The 19,147-nt window shown below is 35.4% G+C and overlaps 1 protein-coding gene across 1 annotated transcript in view; it reads left to right on the top strand.

The window, feature by feature from the left end:
- The window catches only part of MAMDC4 (MAM domain containing 4), a 569,927-nt gene that overhangs the window by 393,589 nt on the left and 157,191 nt on the right, over positions 1-19,147 (top strand). The window contains exons 19-21 of the mRNA XM_078642067.1: positions 2,452-2,576; positions 14,133-14,352; positions 18,023-18,160. Coding sequence (XP_078498193.1) covers positions 2,452-2,576; positions 14,133-14,352; positions 18,023-18,160 — 483 coding nt within the window. The remainder of the gene's footprint in view (positions 1-2,451; positions 2,577-14,132; positions 14,353-18,022; positions 18,161-19,147) is intronic.

The raw sequence follows: 19,147 nt of genomic DNA, 5'->3' as shown, positions 1-19,147 counted from the left end.
TGGTCCCCCCACACAGCATTCTCCAGTTGGGCCATCCCATCTCTAAGCTTTAAAAACATATCAGTAACAAGGGGCCATTGAAATACCAACCAATACTATATTAATATAGCAAACAAAAGGACAACAAATGCAGCAGAAATGTATTTAATGCAAGTTGAGGTTCAACAATATGAACAAGCCTTTTTGTAGAAAATCCTATCAATGCGAATAGGGGTTAGTGATCTAGGGGATCTTCATCACGTAGATGGGCTAAATGTAGCAGGCCAGATTGTGACCAGCCGGCACGTGTTTCACCAATGCGGCACGTAGGCCTCGAGCCATTTCTAGGCTGTGTATACATTTCAGAACAAAATACGTGAACACAATAATATTATAAGATGTGTAAAATAAGTATTAAATAAATAGAAACAAAAAGGAAATTACAACATTAAGGTGTATTAGTCATACTCATATTGTAAGTTAACTAACAAAGTGAAAAAGGAAAAGAAATATTTTCAAGCAATGATATGACATCACAAAAAAGACAAACGAAAAATCTGAAAAAACAAAGAGGGTTTATCAATTAAGATACTACCATATCATTGGTCTAGTCAGTATCTAGAATTTGTTGCATAATGAAAAATCTGAAAAACAAAGAAGGATTATCAATTAAGATACTACCATATCAACGGTCTAGTCAGTATCTAGAATTGTGAAATGAGTGCACTGTATCCACGTCAAATCAATTCCCAAACGAGGGACACTGCACATAGATGTTTGGTAAACAAGGTCCTACAAATAGGGGGTGGCAGAGCAGTGCTGTTGTATTGGTGTACATGCATGTTGGGCCTACTGATGCATGGAAAGCCTTGGGGAAACAAATGTGTTCTACTATGCAGTGCTAGAGATAGGTATCGTATGGTATACTGGCATCTATTAGATGAAACGATTTTGGGGCAGGGGCCATTGTGAAGTGACACAAATATTCAGTATCATCATTCTAAGTGATGGGGAAAGAGAAAGCCTTCTGAAAAACTAAGGTCCTGCTAAAGTAAAGTTTTCAATGTTTGATCTAGGAGATAGGTTGAAAAAATTGTAGAATAAATGTTAAATAAAAGGAGGTAAAACATCGGGTTGACGAAGGGGAGATAATACCTTAGGTAATACAGGTATTCCAATTTGTCCAGCATGCGGAAATGGTATTGAATGGCCTCTAAAAGAAGTTTTATAAAAAAATATTAGTAACTCAAGTTTTAAGAGTGTCTCAAGGCGTGTGTCGGGTTCCAAGGAAAAGAGCTCTGTGCTTACCGCAAGAAAACAAGGGATCGATAGTCACTGCGGTTTTTAGGAGTGGATAAGTTACTCCTTATGGTAATCCCTGCGGTTGTCTATTCGGATTCCGTGGGACCCAGGGTTTTTAAAGTTAGTAATGTTCAATTTATTGCTGCTGCAAAGGTCAAGCAATAGTATGTGACAGCAGCAGCCTTAATAGGACAAGGAAAGTAGTAGAACAAGCCATCTTGTAATGGGTGATGTTGAACTGCATGTGTCTACAGACAGGCACGGATACTGACTGAAGTGAAGCATGTAAAGGAGATTCCTATTAAGGAGAGCCCAAGCATTATGATAACATCCCAGAAAATACTACAGTATCAGAACTTAGTCATTGCCCTACCGACAAGGAACTAGCTCAGATCTGGACTCACTGGGAAGTGGAGTAGAGGCTACAACCTCCAACTCTATTATTTTTTCGAAGAAGTTTGAAGACATCGCCTCCGTATTTGGAAACACAACATACCCAATACCAGAACCAAGGTTCTCAAAACCTCACAACAACATGCAGCCACTCCAGGAGTAACTACACGAACACGAAGGAAGGAACAAGAAGAAGAAACCAAGAACCAAACCAATTGATGATAAATCTTTCCAGTATTAACATACGTAAACAACAATTGAGCTCATCAACTAAGGCTTAACATTTTGCCCTGCTGCATACTGGGACCTTACAAAAACCTAAATTGATGTGCTCAACTCCGCTAGAAAACTGAAACATACATCTTTCTTCAGTGGCAAACTTAAGAAACCCACCGAAGAAAGACCAATAATGACTAGTACACTATCAGTCCAGGACCTAGAAGACGTACATCTGATTGTCACTCTCTCAGCATTATCAGAGGATCTACAATCCTCTCTTCTCTTGCTGACCCAAAGTCTCGGAATTGATCATTCCCATATTCTGAGTGACATTATAACTACCAAGTCAGTAGTTTTTCCTTAACTACCAGCTGGAAATACTATGGATCTATTTTACACAGTGGAATATCAGGATTTGGAAGCAGAGTATAAATAATATAATTCTATACCATTTTCGCATGCTGGACAATTTGGACCCTTGGTTACCACTTCTAGCAAATCCTGTATTAAGCCATGAGGCATTCAAACTTCTACTGAATGATGTTTGCTGTACCACAGGCACGTTGAACCTGAAGATCAGACATGGGGAATCTGAGACCCTCCTCTGGACCCAAACAGGAACCCATGGGAACGCTTGGCACCTCGGATATCAAACAATTGACCACAGCGGGGAAGAATACCAGGTAATTACACTTTCTTTGTGTTTGCATTTATTTCACCTGCATATGAAACTGATGTGCTGCCTAGAGTTTACTGCAAAAGTTACTTAGAACTCAGAAATCAGTGACTGCTAACATAAACCAACATGTGGAATTAAGGGCGGATAGTGAGCAGTGCAAGACCATTATACATGTACACATTGTCCTTAGAGTGATAGTAGTGCATTAGGGTCTAAGTGAGATGGGGTAAAAGTGATGAGGGATCTAGCCAGCTATTAAGGACAATTTGTAGGTGCTCAAGCAATAGTCAGATCTAAGGTCGATAGAGCAGACTTTCCAATGGAGGGGTGCCAGGGAGGAAAATTAGATCACCTAGGGGCCAGGGTAGTTTGGTACTGACAAGTCAGTGTGTTTCAACTATTCAACGAGGTGGCAGATGGATTTGTCCAGGGAAATGTATGCATGGTAGGCTGAAGGCAAGGTTGTGATTCTTACATGCCTATTTCAGTCTAAACCAGCCTTCCTGAGGTCTGCAGAGGGAATATGAACTGAGTCTTAGAAGACTGTTTGCAGTTTGAAGAGTTAGAAAACGGAATGGGAAGGACAGCAGGAGTTTGCTGCAAAAGTCATGCTTGAAGATGTCTTTAGTACATTAATTGTGGTCATGGTGTTGGCAGAGTGCAGCGTGAGATGTGGTACATTTTGCCGATGTTGAGATCAAAAGACACACAATTGATGGACGAATACAGAAAAAATCAAAACATTCACCCCAGTAGAGAGATTTGGGTTAAATCCATCATTCTTTTGCTCACCATGCCACCCCAGTTTAGAACTGGCCATATGCAAATCAGTCTTGGCCCTGTGCCTCATGGGAACAGTCCAGCCCGAACTGACAAGCCAGGTCCTCCCTGGATCGGAAGGAAGCATCCTAGGACCGGTTTCGGAGTTTCACCCCTCTTCAGCCAGGATAGCTTGATTCCAGTGACACAGTGAACCCAGAACCCAGGACCCACGTCTGGGCATACCTGGTGCACTTAGGGTGAGAAAGCAATAGACACACAATTGATGGATGTTGAGATCATAGCAGTGGGGGAGGTAGCATTTCAGCCGATGAAGATAGAGTGCACCCTTTTGCTAAGTTTAGAGGTAGAAGTGTGAGGGAAAAGGAATAGACAATTTGTGAGAAACAATGATTTTGGTGCAAAGAGATGTCTACCATCTTTATGGATTTTACTTAAATGGATAATCGTATATCCCCATAGAAATCTGATTACATAATACAAGATATCAAGGATTCCCAAAGGTAACCATTCTTTCATATTGGAATGATTAAAAAAAACAGGCTGGATTTTTCCAATCAATCAATCAGAGCTATGACACAAAAGAGACACGTTTATACGAAATGTGGGCACAAATCAAACCAATATTAATCAATTCCATACAAATGGTTGAAGACGTGGTGTGATAAATAGCGTGTCAACCCTTTAAATAACAGATCAAGAAAGTGTGATATGAGAATCGGATGTTTGATGTTTGATGCTAGAAACATTTGCATTATGTATTCAACAATTGTTATAGACCATCATCTGGATCAAGAATATACGTTACATACTCACAGACCCAGATTACATAATTTTTTTGTTACAGAAAGAACCCCATGCTTCAATCATTGTCCAAGCCAACTCAATTCAATTCAATGCAACAACTGAAAGCAACTAATCAAAACAGTGCAAAATCACTTGAGACTACAGGTTTGTTGAGCTGCAAGCTCCAGCAGAAACAAAGTCTGCGAATCAGCTAGAAGGAAAGGGGTTGCAAATATGGAAAATTATTTTCAATTCGCCACTTTGTATGCTGGAAAAAGGTAAAATCTCGAAACTTTGGGGCAGATTAGGATGGCGGACGGACCTGCGTCCGTCCGCCACCCCAGAGGTGGAGGGACCGTCCGCAGGGACAGCGGCGGTCCCTACGTGCAAATTACGATGTGACCGCCACCCTGGTGGTCACATCCTGTATTAATAACATTGCGGCGAGCACCCACCGCAATGTTAAAAATGCATGTATTACATTTACATGCACAAAGCGGCAGGCACCGCTTTGTGCCTGCCGCTTTGTGCATGTAAATGTTGCACCCCCCACCCCCCGACACCCTGGGGGCCCGCAACGGGCCCCCAAAAGCCAAAGTCCACATGCTTTTCCACGGCGGAAAAGCCGCCACGGAAAAGCATGTCTCCGTGCAAATCCTAATTTGGCTGACGGTGTCTTGCAGACACTGTCACCAAATAGCCCTCCCCACCCTGCGGATTAGCGGCGGACGGACCTGCCGTCCGCCGCTGGTCCAACCGCATTCCCACCGCCATCCTAATCTGGCGGTGGGTGTTCTATGTGGCTGCGGCGGTAAATCCGCATACTCCGGGCCGGCGGTGGCTTCCGCCGGCCCGCAGTATGCGGATTCACCGCAATCATAATGAGGCCCTTACTTAGGAATAGAAGCCCCTGATCTTAGTATGTAATTCAAAGTAGAAATAAGAACATTACGGATCCCTTGTCCAAACTTGACCTCAACAATTGGGAAGATTAGGATGATATACACAACTTCAACGTATATTCCTTATCACAAATTTAATCTGAATAAAAAATATGAATACATATGTTCACTGTAGGTGATATGTTGTTTTTTGCACTGTGCAGGTGCAGAGATTTAACCAGCCTCTTTACCAGACCTTAATATATGGAGACATTCACCAATCCTGCTAGAGTCGCTGGACAATCAGAGGCCGAACACAGCCAAGTTAATTCATTTTTGCAAACTGGGCATAGGTTGAGAATCCTTCAGAGACTGGACAGTGATCATAGCACACTAATAATAGAGTTTGGAGATTGAAAACGACTCTCAGCCACGCAGTTGAGACATCTTTTCCTTAGTGAAGAACTTGAAAATGCCATCAAAGTATACCTTGCTTTGTCACATGTACCTCAACTGATCCTTACGGCACTAAATTCTCCATGCACATTATAAAACTTAGGGGCCCATTAGGATGGCGGGCAGATTGCCCCCACCAGGCTGGCGGTAGCCACGGCCGGCCTGGTGGCGTCAATCCGCCCGCCATCCTCACCTAAATGACCCCCCGCCATATTAGTATGGCGGGGGAGACAGCGGCGGACCGAATAAACTGTCCGCCGCTTTTCCGCCCCAGTCGCCTTGCGACCGGGTCAGAAAAGGTCTAATATGGTGGCGATGTCTAATAGACACCGCCAGCCATATTAGCATGGGCTTTTTTAGATGCCTTTCCGTGCAGGCGATGCCGCCCGGGAAAGGCAGAGGTCTTCACTATGGGGCCCCCTGCGGGCCCACCGAGTGAAGGAGAGGTGAGGGGTGCACAAGGGGGGTACCTGCTTTTGCATAAACAAAGCAGCAGGCACCGCGCGGTGCCTGCCGCTTTGTTTATGCAAATGCATACTTGCATTTTTAGCATTGTGGCGGGCGGTGCTGAGAGCACCGCCCCCCCACAATGCTAAAAATGCATGATGCGCGCGCCACAGTGGCGGGCGCATCTTAATACCCCCCACGGGACCCCTGCCCTTATGGCGGGCGGTCCGAATTACCGATAGGATGGCGGGCGGACTAAGTCCGCCCACCATCCTAATGACCCCCTTAGTATTTGTCGGACACATTTGTTGATGGAAGGGAGACAAAACAGCAACATTCTTATGGTAAATATTGTCCTTTTGAATGAGCTTTTAACCTAAAAAGCTGTTTTACTCACCAGTATGACTTATGCTATAAACTGGTGGCCTTATTTGGGAAGATTTACGCCTAATAAAGGAATTGAATTGACTCATTCTCAGATCCCCTCGTCAAACGGAGGGCCTGAGACAGTTGCACCTGGGGTTTGGAGAGCCTAACTCCAGGTTTTCACATGTTGACCAAAATATAGCAGTGTTCTGCTAGTTCTGTCCTGCTAGTCTAGAATCTTCATGGCAACACATTTAAGGAATCACCTCGCCATGCAACTGGAGCAGCAGAGGCGGATCACTGACATAACCTCGACAGACCGAATATCGACTGGACAAAATATCGATGACTAATTATCGACAACAAAATTATCGATTTACTATACTTACACAACAAACATCAAAAATATCGACTACACAATATCGACTACTAAAAACAACGACTACAACAATATCGACTCACAACATTATCGATTTCTAAAACACCGATTATTAAATATTTATATAACAACAGTCAAAATATCGATTACACAAACATAGATAGCAAATTTATCGATTGTAAAAAAATCGCCATTAATAGATCCTAAAATAAATGACTTTATTATTTAATAATTAAGTCATACTGATCATAAAAAACCAGATTTAGTTAATATAAATAGATAACATATATTATTTATTTTCATAACATTTACAACACACAATAAATACTAACATACATTTTATAATACATAAACAATGTTTCGACCTTCTACACATTTTTTACAACTAATTACATATATTCCTCCACTTTACAAATATCAAAATAACATTACCTAGAACATTACCTATACAAAATAAATCCTTACACATTCAATAAACGTTAATTTGCGTCACCCATATAAGGAAAGCAATTAGCATAACAGAAAAAAAAATTCAAATCAACAAATAAAAACAGACTATCCATTTAAACAACCAATCCTATTTCTGAAACAATTAACCTAATACTATATAAATGAAATAATAAGTAACTAAAAACGCAGTATACATCTCCTAAGTAAAGGAAGACGAAACTCTGCTGGATTTCTGGAAGAAAACTGATGGACTTCAACAGAAAGAGACCTACACATATCTAAAGTAAGTACTACTACATTATTAGTCAGCAAAAATGTAACTCTCAAAGCTCACACCTATATTTTAAAGCAAAATACATCAAATATATCTTTTTTTTTTCGCACTCATCCTACAGATGAAAAAATAAAACAGAAGACCTACACAACACCTGGACATCAAAAGTTACATATAAAAAAGTAAGTATATATTAGAAATGTAATATCGAGAATTAATAGATAGGTAACTAAATCTAAACTAGCAAAAAACGTCGAACAAATTATCATAAATAGTAATAAAATATTTCTACACATTTTCTCAACTTCCACAGGTACAAAAAGATATACACAGAAAATAACAGTTTGAAGAACATCAACAGCTGAAAATAACGACTTGAAAGCATCAAAACATTTGCAGGTAAAATACAAATGTGTGAAACTGTATAATGTGATTTGAACATTTATTTTCCTTAAAAAATATTTACATTCTCTTTTAATTACCTCCTAGCACTACAATACTATCATGACTGAAGGAGCTAAATTCATTTATTCACAAAAAGGGAAAATGCTTCTTTGTTACATGGGATATGTCTACACTCAAGAGAAACAAAAAGATTTGAAAGTGTTTTGGAAGTGTACGAAATATTATGCCAACAAATGTTATGGTAGAGCTATAACTCAGGAAACTACTGTTACTTATACTAAAGAACATAATCACCCACCCAATGTAACAGAAATAGAGATTAGACAAATGCTAGATTCCCTTAAAGAAGCTAGTACTAGCACTGATCAACCAACAACTGCTATTCTGAAACACCATTTAAGTGTACTTCCCCAACATGCTTCTAGCCAATTACCATCTATAGAATCCCTTAAAAGAACAGTAGCTAGACAAAAAAGAGCAACATGCACTACTCCTCCCACACCAAAAACTTTAGAAGAAGTCCAAATTCCACCTGAACTCTCTGTAACTCACAATAAAGAAAATGTTATACTCTATGACAACAAATCTAAAGATAAAAGAATTATACTGTTTGCCACAGCAAACAACATGACAAAACTTACCCAATGCCAAACTTGGATGATGGACGGTACTTTTTCTGTATGCCCCAAACCTTTTTATCAATTATACACCATCCATGGTCATTTCCAAAATGCAAATATTCCATTCCTTTATGCCCTTCTACCAAACAAACAGCAAACTACCTATCAAGAAATACTAACTGAAGTCAAGCAACATACTAACAACTATTTTCCACAAAAAATTATCATTGACTTTGAAAAAGCTATGATAAACAGCATCCTTAAAACATACCCACACACAGCAATACAAGGTTGCTATTACCACTTTAATCAATGTATCTGGCGACATCTACAAAAATCAACCTTGAGTATCCAATACGCCACTGATAGCACATTTGCTTATCAAATCAAAAAACTCATCGCCCTAGCCTATGTTCCACTAACAGATGTAACTGAGCACTATAACTTATTAATAGACAGCCCCTACTATAAAAGAAACGAAGATAAACTAAGCCCTATGCTTGACTACTTCGAAGACACATGGGTAGGAAGGCTACACAGATCAGGCCATAGAAGACAACCCAAATACCAAATAGCTTGGTGGAATGTCTACCTTAGCACACTAAATAAGGAAGCAAAAACAAACAATGCAGTTGAAGGATGGCACAATGCCTTCCAAGCAACTACAGGCCGAGGAACGCCTACCCTTCACAAATTAATACAATCCTTACAAAAAGAACAAAGTTACCAGGAGCTCCGAATGGAGCAATCAGTAACTTTGATTGGACCTAAACTCACCAAAGAAACTAAAAAAATGTATAACACACTCCAAAGTCAAGTTACCCTCTATCCAACTAGCAAAGGACTAGAATATCTATCAATGATTGCCAAAACTATTCTTTAAAACATTACATAACTATACACGTAAAACTAAACATATTTTTCCTAAAATTCTTCATTATAATATGTAACAAATTGCAATTAAATTATCAAATACATAATATTAACATATATAAAATGTATTTAGATAATGTATTTACAAAATGTTACATACAACGTAAGTAAAGCAAAATTAAAAACAGTTTTCCCACCCATTAAAAATCCTGAAAATACTTATATTTCTGATACAGCTTCAAACGTAATCCAATTCCAAGCAATCCATAGGACACCATTCCAAAAACCCATACAATCCATGAAAGCCCAAAAAAAAAGCAAAAATACAAGCAAATGCATAGCGACTCCTTTCCACTTCAGTAGACACCAGATACCATAGAAAACCCAAAAATCCGTAATGGCGAAAAATAAACGCTCCAAGAAAATGTAAAAACCCCAAAAATAGTGTGCAAAAATAAGAGTATATAATACTCGTTACACAGCTGTGATCAAAAAAGAAGGGAGTCCTCCAAAACAGCGAAACGCGACGATAACCTAGAAAAAATTAAATAACATACCCACCCACATAAAAACACCCATACATATATAAAAACACATATTTATACATCAAACATATTATCTTAGTAACATTTAAACATATTACCTCACCTCACACACCTACAACAAAAACGCGGTAAAAATCCAATATCGTACACTCTACCTAACACCGAACACACAATCTTCTCTAATTAACTCTACCTACATAAACATAAACACAGCACACATACACTAGCAATAAGTTCAGAAACTTATAAAACACAATTAAAACAAACTTACCCTCTCTAACGCGAAGCAGCACCCAACCGCGATCTGTTGAAGCACCAAATACGCCTAAGTAACATTACGCGGTTAAAAAGTAGTCCCTGTATACAGCTAAATGCTATTTAATTTCTATATTCCAACACTTTAAAAAATACACAGAGTATTATATTAAGTGTAAATATTTATTTAAAGTGTATAAAATTATTTCATAAATATTCATAAGTTTGAAATAATTATTCAACTGTTATGTTATAGTTAAAAAATTAATTTTTGATTTATAAATACATTTAGTAAATAATGTTAATGTAAAAATAAATTGCATATATAAGTTTGTTACAAGAAATGTTTTTTTTAAATTTGCAAATATTATGTAAAACATTATGTATGTATATAATAAATGTTTTTGGTGTTTATGTATTTAAAAATGAATATTATAAATATGTTCAATATTCATAATAATTATTTCCAAAAATATAACATGACTTGGTAATAAACAAAAATGTTACAATTACAAAAAAATGTACATAATTTGCAATGACAATAAATTCAATGTGTATCTGAATAAATATTTTGTTATTAAATAAAAAGTACATATTACCAATTTGTTTCTGAAACTATTTAAATGTTAATATATGTAAAAGATAAAAAAATTATGTTAATATAATTTATGTGTTAAAAACATATACATGTACTTCATATTTTTGTTATGTTAATAAAAACATTGAATGAAAATTTTTGATTATAAATAAAAAATGATTCTCTATTTACAAAAAATTTTTTATATGTGAATAAACAATTTTTCATTTATGGCATTTAACCCTGTCTATGTTTCCTTCTTTATTATTGTATATAAATATTATTTGCATATTAAATAATCTAATTAAAAATACCTTATACATTTAAATATATTTAAAAATTGTATTAATATTTAAAGTCCTACAATACCAATAATTGTTTTAATGTATATTAATTTAAATATTTTATACAAAATATATGAAAAAGTAACTAATTTAATAGACATTTAAATTGACCATATTTTTACCCTGTATCCCTCTAACCTAAAACCCTAAACTGACCCAAAGCCCTAAAAACACCCCTTTACCCACAAACTAAAAACTGACCCAGAACCCACAAAATACCCCTTTACCCACTAACTGAAAACTGACCCTGACCCCTAACAATAACCCTTTACCCACTAACTGAAAACTGACCCTGACCCCTAAAAATACCCCTTTACCCACTAACTGAAAACTGACCCTGACCCCTAAAAATACCCCTTTACCCAAAAACTGAAAACTGACCCTGACCTCTAAAAATACCCCTTTTCCCACAAACTGAAAACTAACCCTGCAACCAAAAAAATACCCTTTACCCAAATACTGAAAACTGACCCTTAACCCTAAAAATAGCCCTTTACCCACTAACTGAAAACTGACCCTGACCCCTAAAAATACCCCTTTACCCACTAACTGAAAACTGACCCTGACCCCTACAAATACCCCTTTACCCACTAACTAAAAACTGACCCTGACCCCTAAAAATACCCCTTTACCCAAAAACTGAAAACTGACCCTGACCTCTAAAAATACCCCTTTACCCACAAACTGAAAACTAACCCTGCAACCAAAGAAAGACCCTTTACCCAAATACTGAAAACTTACCCTTAACCCTAAAAATAACCCTTTACCCACTAACTGAAAACTGACCCTAACCCCTAAAAATACCCCTTTACCCACTAACTGAAAACTGACACTGACCCCTACTAATACCCCTTTACCCACTAACTGAAAACTGACCCTAACCCCTAAAAATACCCCTTTACCCAAAAACTGAAAACTGACCCTGACCTCTAAAAATACCCCTTTACCCACTAACTGAAAACTGACCCTGACCCCTAAAAATACCCCTTTACCCACTAACTGAAAACTGACCCTGACCCCTACAAATACCCCTTTACCCACTAACTGAAAACTGACCCTGACCCCTACAAATACCCCTTTACCCACTAACTGAAAACTGACCCTCACCCCTACAAATACCCCTTTACCCAAAAACTGAAAACTGACCCTGACCCCTAAAAACACCTTTATCCACAAACTGAAAACTAACTCTGAAAGAAAAAAATTACCCTTTACCCAAATACTGAAAACTGACCCTGAACCCTACAAATACCCCTTTACCCACTAACTGAAAACTGACCCTGACCCCTAAAAATACCCCTTTACCCACTAAATGAAAACTGACCCTGACCCCTACAAATACACCTTTACCAAAAAACTGACAACTGACTCTGCACACAACATATACCCCTTAATAACCAAACAGAAAAGTAACCCAGAAGACTAAACCAACCTCTTTCCCCAAATACAAAATAATATATATATGAGAATATCTATAATTATATATCTATATGTTATATATATCTTTATATATCTAATTATAAATATATTATATATATATAATTAAATGTAATTAGACAATTATATTTCATATATATATATTTTATATTTAATTATTATAATATTAGTTATATCTATTTATATCTATATAATTAACATATTTTAAGTCTTTAACAATTATTTCATTATGAATAACAATTAATTAATTAACATATGTCATTACTTATAATTAATTAACTTCCCACCCTATACGCCTATTAACACACAACCCACTACATAACATAAAAATGTGAGATGTAACATAATTTACTATAATAGCATTAATGTTAATAAATTTACAATTACATAAAATATAATTAACATATTTAATTTATTTTACAAATATTTAATTATTCATAACAATTAACTAATTAACATAATTAATTACTTACAATTAAATTACTTCCCACCCTATTCCCCTATAATCCCACAACCCACTACATATCCTAAAAAAGTTTGATTTTACATATTCAACAATAATTCCATTTATTTAAATAAATTAACAATTAAATTATATATAATTAACATATTTTAGATAAATAACAAGTATTTACTTATTCTTACCAATTAATTAATTAACAGATTTAATTACTTACTATTAAATTACTTCCCACCCTAATCCCCTATAATCCCACAACCGGCTACATGAAAAAAATTATTTAAATAAGCATAATTCTCAAATAAGCTATTAAAATAACATATTTACCAATTACATATTATATATTTAATTAAATAGTAATTTAACAATTAATTACATATTAATACCAATAATTATATTTACATATTTAATTAATTAATACCAATTAATATATTTACATAATTAATTAATTAATACCAATTAATATATTTACATAATTAATTAATTAATACCAATTAATATATTTACATATTTAATTAATTAATACCAATTAACATATTTACATAATTAATTAATTAATACCAATTAATATATTTACATAATTAATTAATTATATTTAAAATACTTCCCACCCTATTCCCCTAAAAACCCACTACCCGCTCCTAGAAATTATTATAGTAATATAAATTTTTTTAAATTTATTAATTATTTTTAACATTAATTCTATATAAATAAATAAATAAAATTAATACATTTTAACACAAAATGCTATTATAAAACATTAAAACAATGTACATTGAACTATTACATATTATATATATACATATTAAAATTCGATATCATGAGAGTCGATATTGTGACAGTCGATAACACAACTTTCGATATTTTTAAACTAATAAACATATCGATATTTTTTACTGACGATATTACTTACTCGATATTTTTTATGTCGATATTTTTTACATACATAACAATCGATAAAAAAAAAATCGATATTACTTACCTCGATATTAATGCCATCTCGATATTCTCTAGTCGATATTATGTCCAGTCGAAATAAATGACTCGATATTAAGACTGTACACCAGCAGGGGCACGATCTCCTCCTCTACAGCCACAGACGGGCTTTTTCTACAGTAATGACGATGTCAGTAAATTTACTAAGTACTGTGATGATCCCCATGTCACCTTTAAGAAAAATATTCTCTGCAATATTCCTTGACATGCTGGTTTCTGTTCATTGCAGCTGATCTTCGATGCCATGCTTGGTGGACCCTTAAGCAACATTGCCATTGATGACATCACTGTACGGTCGGGGCCATGTGCAGCTCAGGTACACTGCTCCTTTGAGGAAGGCCTGTGTGGTTATTCCAATGAAACAAACCACTTGTGGGTCCGACAAAGCAACTTCAGCAGCATCACCAGAGGAGGGCCTCCCATGGATCACACAACAGAGACTATCATGGGTAGGACATTCTTAAGCCAATGATGGTGGAAAGTAACAAGTGTCTGATGTAACTTCATTCATGAAGTTTCTATGATGTCATAATTTTCAAGGTCTTTTCATCATTTACATTTTCATTGTGGAGCAAATTAGAGAAAAATACATTAATTAAATTGTTTTTTTCTTTGCAGCTGTAATATATCTGCAGATTGTGCTTACTATTTATCTGTGATGATGCCACTTCCTGGTTCAAGGACTGACAGTAGTTCCCAAATTGCAGTGTAGACAAATTAAGAGAAACTCTTTAAACAAGTTAGAAATAAGATAGATTGAAGGAGCTTTTGAAGTGGAAATCCAGCGGAAGTTAAAATATTAATAGAGTAGGTCAACATTTTAAGTTAAAAAAATGTGCATGTTCCTTTACGTTTTGCTCCTAGTGTGGCTTTTGAATACTGGTGTTACTCCATTACAAAACACTGGTTGTCTTCATTAGCTGGTCATCCTTGGACCTTACTTTCCTTTTTCAAGGCAGAAGTCTAAACAACTTTGTAAATTCTGACTGTGGCTTTTTCAAAGATACCATCTTCAAAGTCTATGGCTTCCTGAATGGGCTTCCAGACCAGATGATATTATATATATCAGATTATTTCTATATTGAGATTGAAATATCATTCTAGAAAAATATTGCAACCATTGCATTGCCTACCAGTACATTGTCAAGGTAAGTTGGTAGGGAGCCTACTTTACCTTAAAGAAATGTGACGGGGGAGCAATCAAATTTCTCCATTAAGGGGAATTTGAGTAGTGTTCAGAAGCAGACTGATCTTTGGATATCCAAGAAGTCCTGTGCCCTCAATAATTAGCATTATTTTTCCGAAACTATTCTTACAGATCTTCTCAGACTTTCGACAGTGAGGTCAACCCAAATCTATGTTGTGGGCTGGAGTGTCCATTTAAACGCATTTGATTTGGAATGTGACAAAGACCGTCCCCACTTTCCTTTACCTTGTCACTTTCAACAGGTATTCACTGATTGATAAGAACTGTTCCATAGCATCTTGACCTGTGGGTAAATTCCCATCTTTCCACTAGTAGGGTTACTGATAAGATAATGTATTAAGTGTTCTTTAAGTTTGAAGCTTTTTTTTTTACTGTTTTATACAATGCAAACTTGACCTGAAGATATAAGGTATCAGAGTGTTTTAAATGAGCACCAGTTTCGTTACAGATGGACACATTCATTTTGTTTTGTAAGGCACAGGGAGATTAAGGGATTTGCCCAGAATCACAGGATGTTGAGTGTTGTTGCCGAAACTCGAACCCGGTTCCCCAGCTTCGAGGTCAACCACTCTATCTGTAAGGCTACATCCTCTCCCTTGTCTTCAGGTCAGAAAGCATAAGTCTTTTGGTGATTAGTTGTGCTCTGACAATAATCACTCTGTCATGTGGATACTGTACTGTTGTAATGAGGTAATTCTAGAGTCAGGTGGAGTGCTCTCTTGTTTGGTAAAAAGTAAGCATTTGTTTGCTGCTAAATCATGCCTACATCTTTAATCTTCTTCTTGAAGATTTGTATTCCCATGTGCCACAGGGAGTGTAAAAAATGGTTCCATGTTTAAATATTGATTACAAAAATATAGATGAAAAAAATATCGATGTAAAAATATTGATTACAAAAATATCGAATCCCTATACTTAAACAGGTAAGTACAATAATATCGACTCAAAAATATCGATGTAAAAAATATAGATGTAAAAAATATCGACTTTAAAAAATAACATAACTTAAAATAAATTGATTAAATAATATTGATATTATTAACAAAATAAATAAAATGTAATATATATTTTAACTAATTATAACAAATAAACTTAATTTAATAAATATAAACACAAAAAATATTTACATATACATATATTTACTTAAATACATTTTATTAACTATTATCTTTATTTAATTTATAAACTTTTTTTACTTATATAAAAATAAAATAAACACATATATAAATCATTTTAAATAAAATATTCTACATTTAATTAACACATTAAACTGTTTAAAAAAATACATACATTTAATAACAAAATAAAAACATTAGTAGTTAAAACGTTGGATAGCGAAAGGGTAAAAATTACTATTCCCACTCCAGTGAGTGCAGCAGTAGGGAAAGCGCTGGATAGCCTAGGGATAAAAATGACTATTCCCACTCCAATGAGTGCAACAGTAGGGAAAGCACTGGATACCAGCGGGGTACAATTTACTATTCCCACTCCAGTGAGTGCAACAGTAGGGAAAGCGCTGGATAGCGTAGGGGTAAAAATTACTATTCGCACTCCAATGAGTGGAACAGTAGGGAAAGCGCTGGATAGCGGAGAGGTAAAATTGACTATTCCCACTCCAGTGAGTGCAACAGTAGGGAAAGCGCTGGATAAGGGAGTGGTAAAATGTACTATTCCCACTCCAGTGAGTGCAACATTAGGGAAAGCGCTGGATAGGGTAGGGGTAAAAATTACTATTCCCATTCGAGTGACTGCAACAGTAGGGAAAGCGCTGGATAGCGGAGGGGTAGATATTACTATTCCCACCCCAGTGAGTGCAACAGTAGGGAAAGCGTTGCATAGCGTAGGGGTAAAAATGACTATTCCCACTCCAGTGAGTGCAATAGTAGGGAAAGAGCTGGATAGCGGAGGGGTAAAAGTTACTATTTCCACTCCAGTGAGTGCAACAGTAGGGAAAGCGCTGGATCCCAAAACAATAAAAAACAAAACATTTTTATTAAATATAATTTCCAATATTTACATAATTACTATATAAATTTAAATATATTATTATTAACAAAGATAATCCACAACACGCACCTACAATTAATTACATAATTAAATGTAATAATTACTTAATGAAAAATTATTTATTTATTATTTAATCAATAAAAAATTAATTACTTACCACCTTTCACATCATTTACACATACAAACACCAAAACACATCCCAAAAATTAATTACACAATTAAAATTAATAATTACTAATTAATTAATGGTAATTTAAAAGTATTTAATAATCAAGCAATAAAAGTAATTAATTACTTACCACCCTTCACACAATTTACACATATAAACACCACAACACACCTAAAATTAATTAAACAATTAACCTAATTATTTATTAATTGACTAATTGAAATTAATTAACAATTAATTATTAAACTATTTTTAATTAATCAATTAACACATAAATTATTCAATACATTTTATAAAATTAAATTACTTCCCACCATATTCCCCTATAAACCCACAGCCTGCTACGGAACTAAAAACACAGAATTAAACTTAAAATACATTAATAACTACTGAAACTCTAAAAACATATAATAAAATGACAAACAATTCTCATTAAAACACTCAAATACATACAATTATTAATAAATCGATATTTTTGTAAACAATATTTTTGTAAACGATATTTATTACAAAGATATTTATGTAATCGATATTACTTACCTGACAGTCGATATTCTTGTCAACTATACTTTTGTTGTCGATATTTCTTCCCCACGATATCTTTGTGGCAATATTTCTGTCCCACGATATTTTTGCGGCGATATTTCTACTCTGCACCCTAAAAAATAAGGATGGAGCAGATTAACAAGGGACAGCATTTCAAATGTATTCAGTCTTGTTTATTCTTCTTTTACAGGGCAATATATGATTGTGGACACAAGCAAAGTGGCTATGGCCAGTGGGACCTCCTTTTTGATGAGATCTGAGGTGCATGAGCCCCTCTATGAGAATGGATGTCTTGGGCTCTGGTACCATGTGAGCAGCACTAATGCAGGTAACGCGCTAGGTCAACTGGTGACCCTGATCTTGAATCTTATAAATTAAAATTCCCACCATTTCTTCATTTAGAATTCAAGAACCATCTTTGCTTCTGGATGCAATCATTCTAAAGTAGTGCTCCTATTGAGCAAGCTTAAAAACCTCTGTTGGATGCTATAGAGACTACGGGGCCTATTCACAAATAGAATTTTGTTGTACATTTAGTAGTACTGAAATACCACTGCTGAAACGCTACAAATCACTATTCACAAACCAATGAGTATAAATCACCACCTCTGCCGCTCCTATCTTTTCTATGGGGACATCCTTACACATTTAACTCCCATGACCCCTCATATAATTAACTACTGAATGGTAATTCAGTAGTAAATATATGAGGGGTTATGGGATTGGCTAGAAAAAGAAGCATACTTACTACTCTATGGGATGGGTTTAGGAGGTACTGAGGAGGTGCTTACAGAGGGGTTTCGGAGGGGGCGTGCACCGACCCACAAAAGAGTAAGCCCATTGCTATTCACAAGCTTCACTTCTAAAGTTACTAGCGCCAAAAAGGGACCCAAAAAGGTAGTAAATGACTTCTATTCAGAAGTGGAATATATCCAGTACCACTTATGGCCAGCCACTGGTCCTGCAAACCCTCCCACAGAAGAAAATGGAGATAGGAATTTAGAATAAAACCCAATAGGCAATAATGTTAAACTAAATTAAAATAGTTAAAATCCAAATAAATATAATTTAATGTTCAAATATATTTAAAAATAGCGCATATTCATCACTTAATTGCTAACAACCAACTTTAAATGTATATGTTAATGTATGATTACATTTTGTGAAAATATATTTCAATTACATTTAATCATTTCTATACATCACATTAAATATTTATTAATGCATAATAAAACAAGTTTCATTTTCCCACTTTAGTGGAATTCTTTTTTTAATTTCAACTTTAAAACTGTTTTATATATTTAAATTAATTACA

This window comes from Lissotriton helveticus, chromosome 5_1 (assembly GCF_964261635.1).
Source record: "Lissotriton helveticus chromosome 5_1, aLisHel1.1, whole genome shotgun sequence".
Taxonomy (NCBI): domain Eukaryota; kingdom Metazoa; phylum Chordata; class Amphibia; order Caudata; family Salamandridae; genus Lissotriton; species Lissotriton helveticus.
Note: the sequence above shows the minus strand (reverse complement) of the source record. Positions and strands in the feature narration are given on the sequence as shown.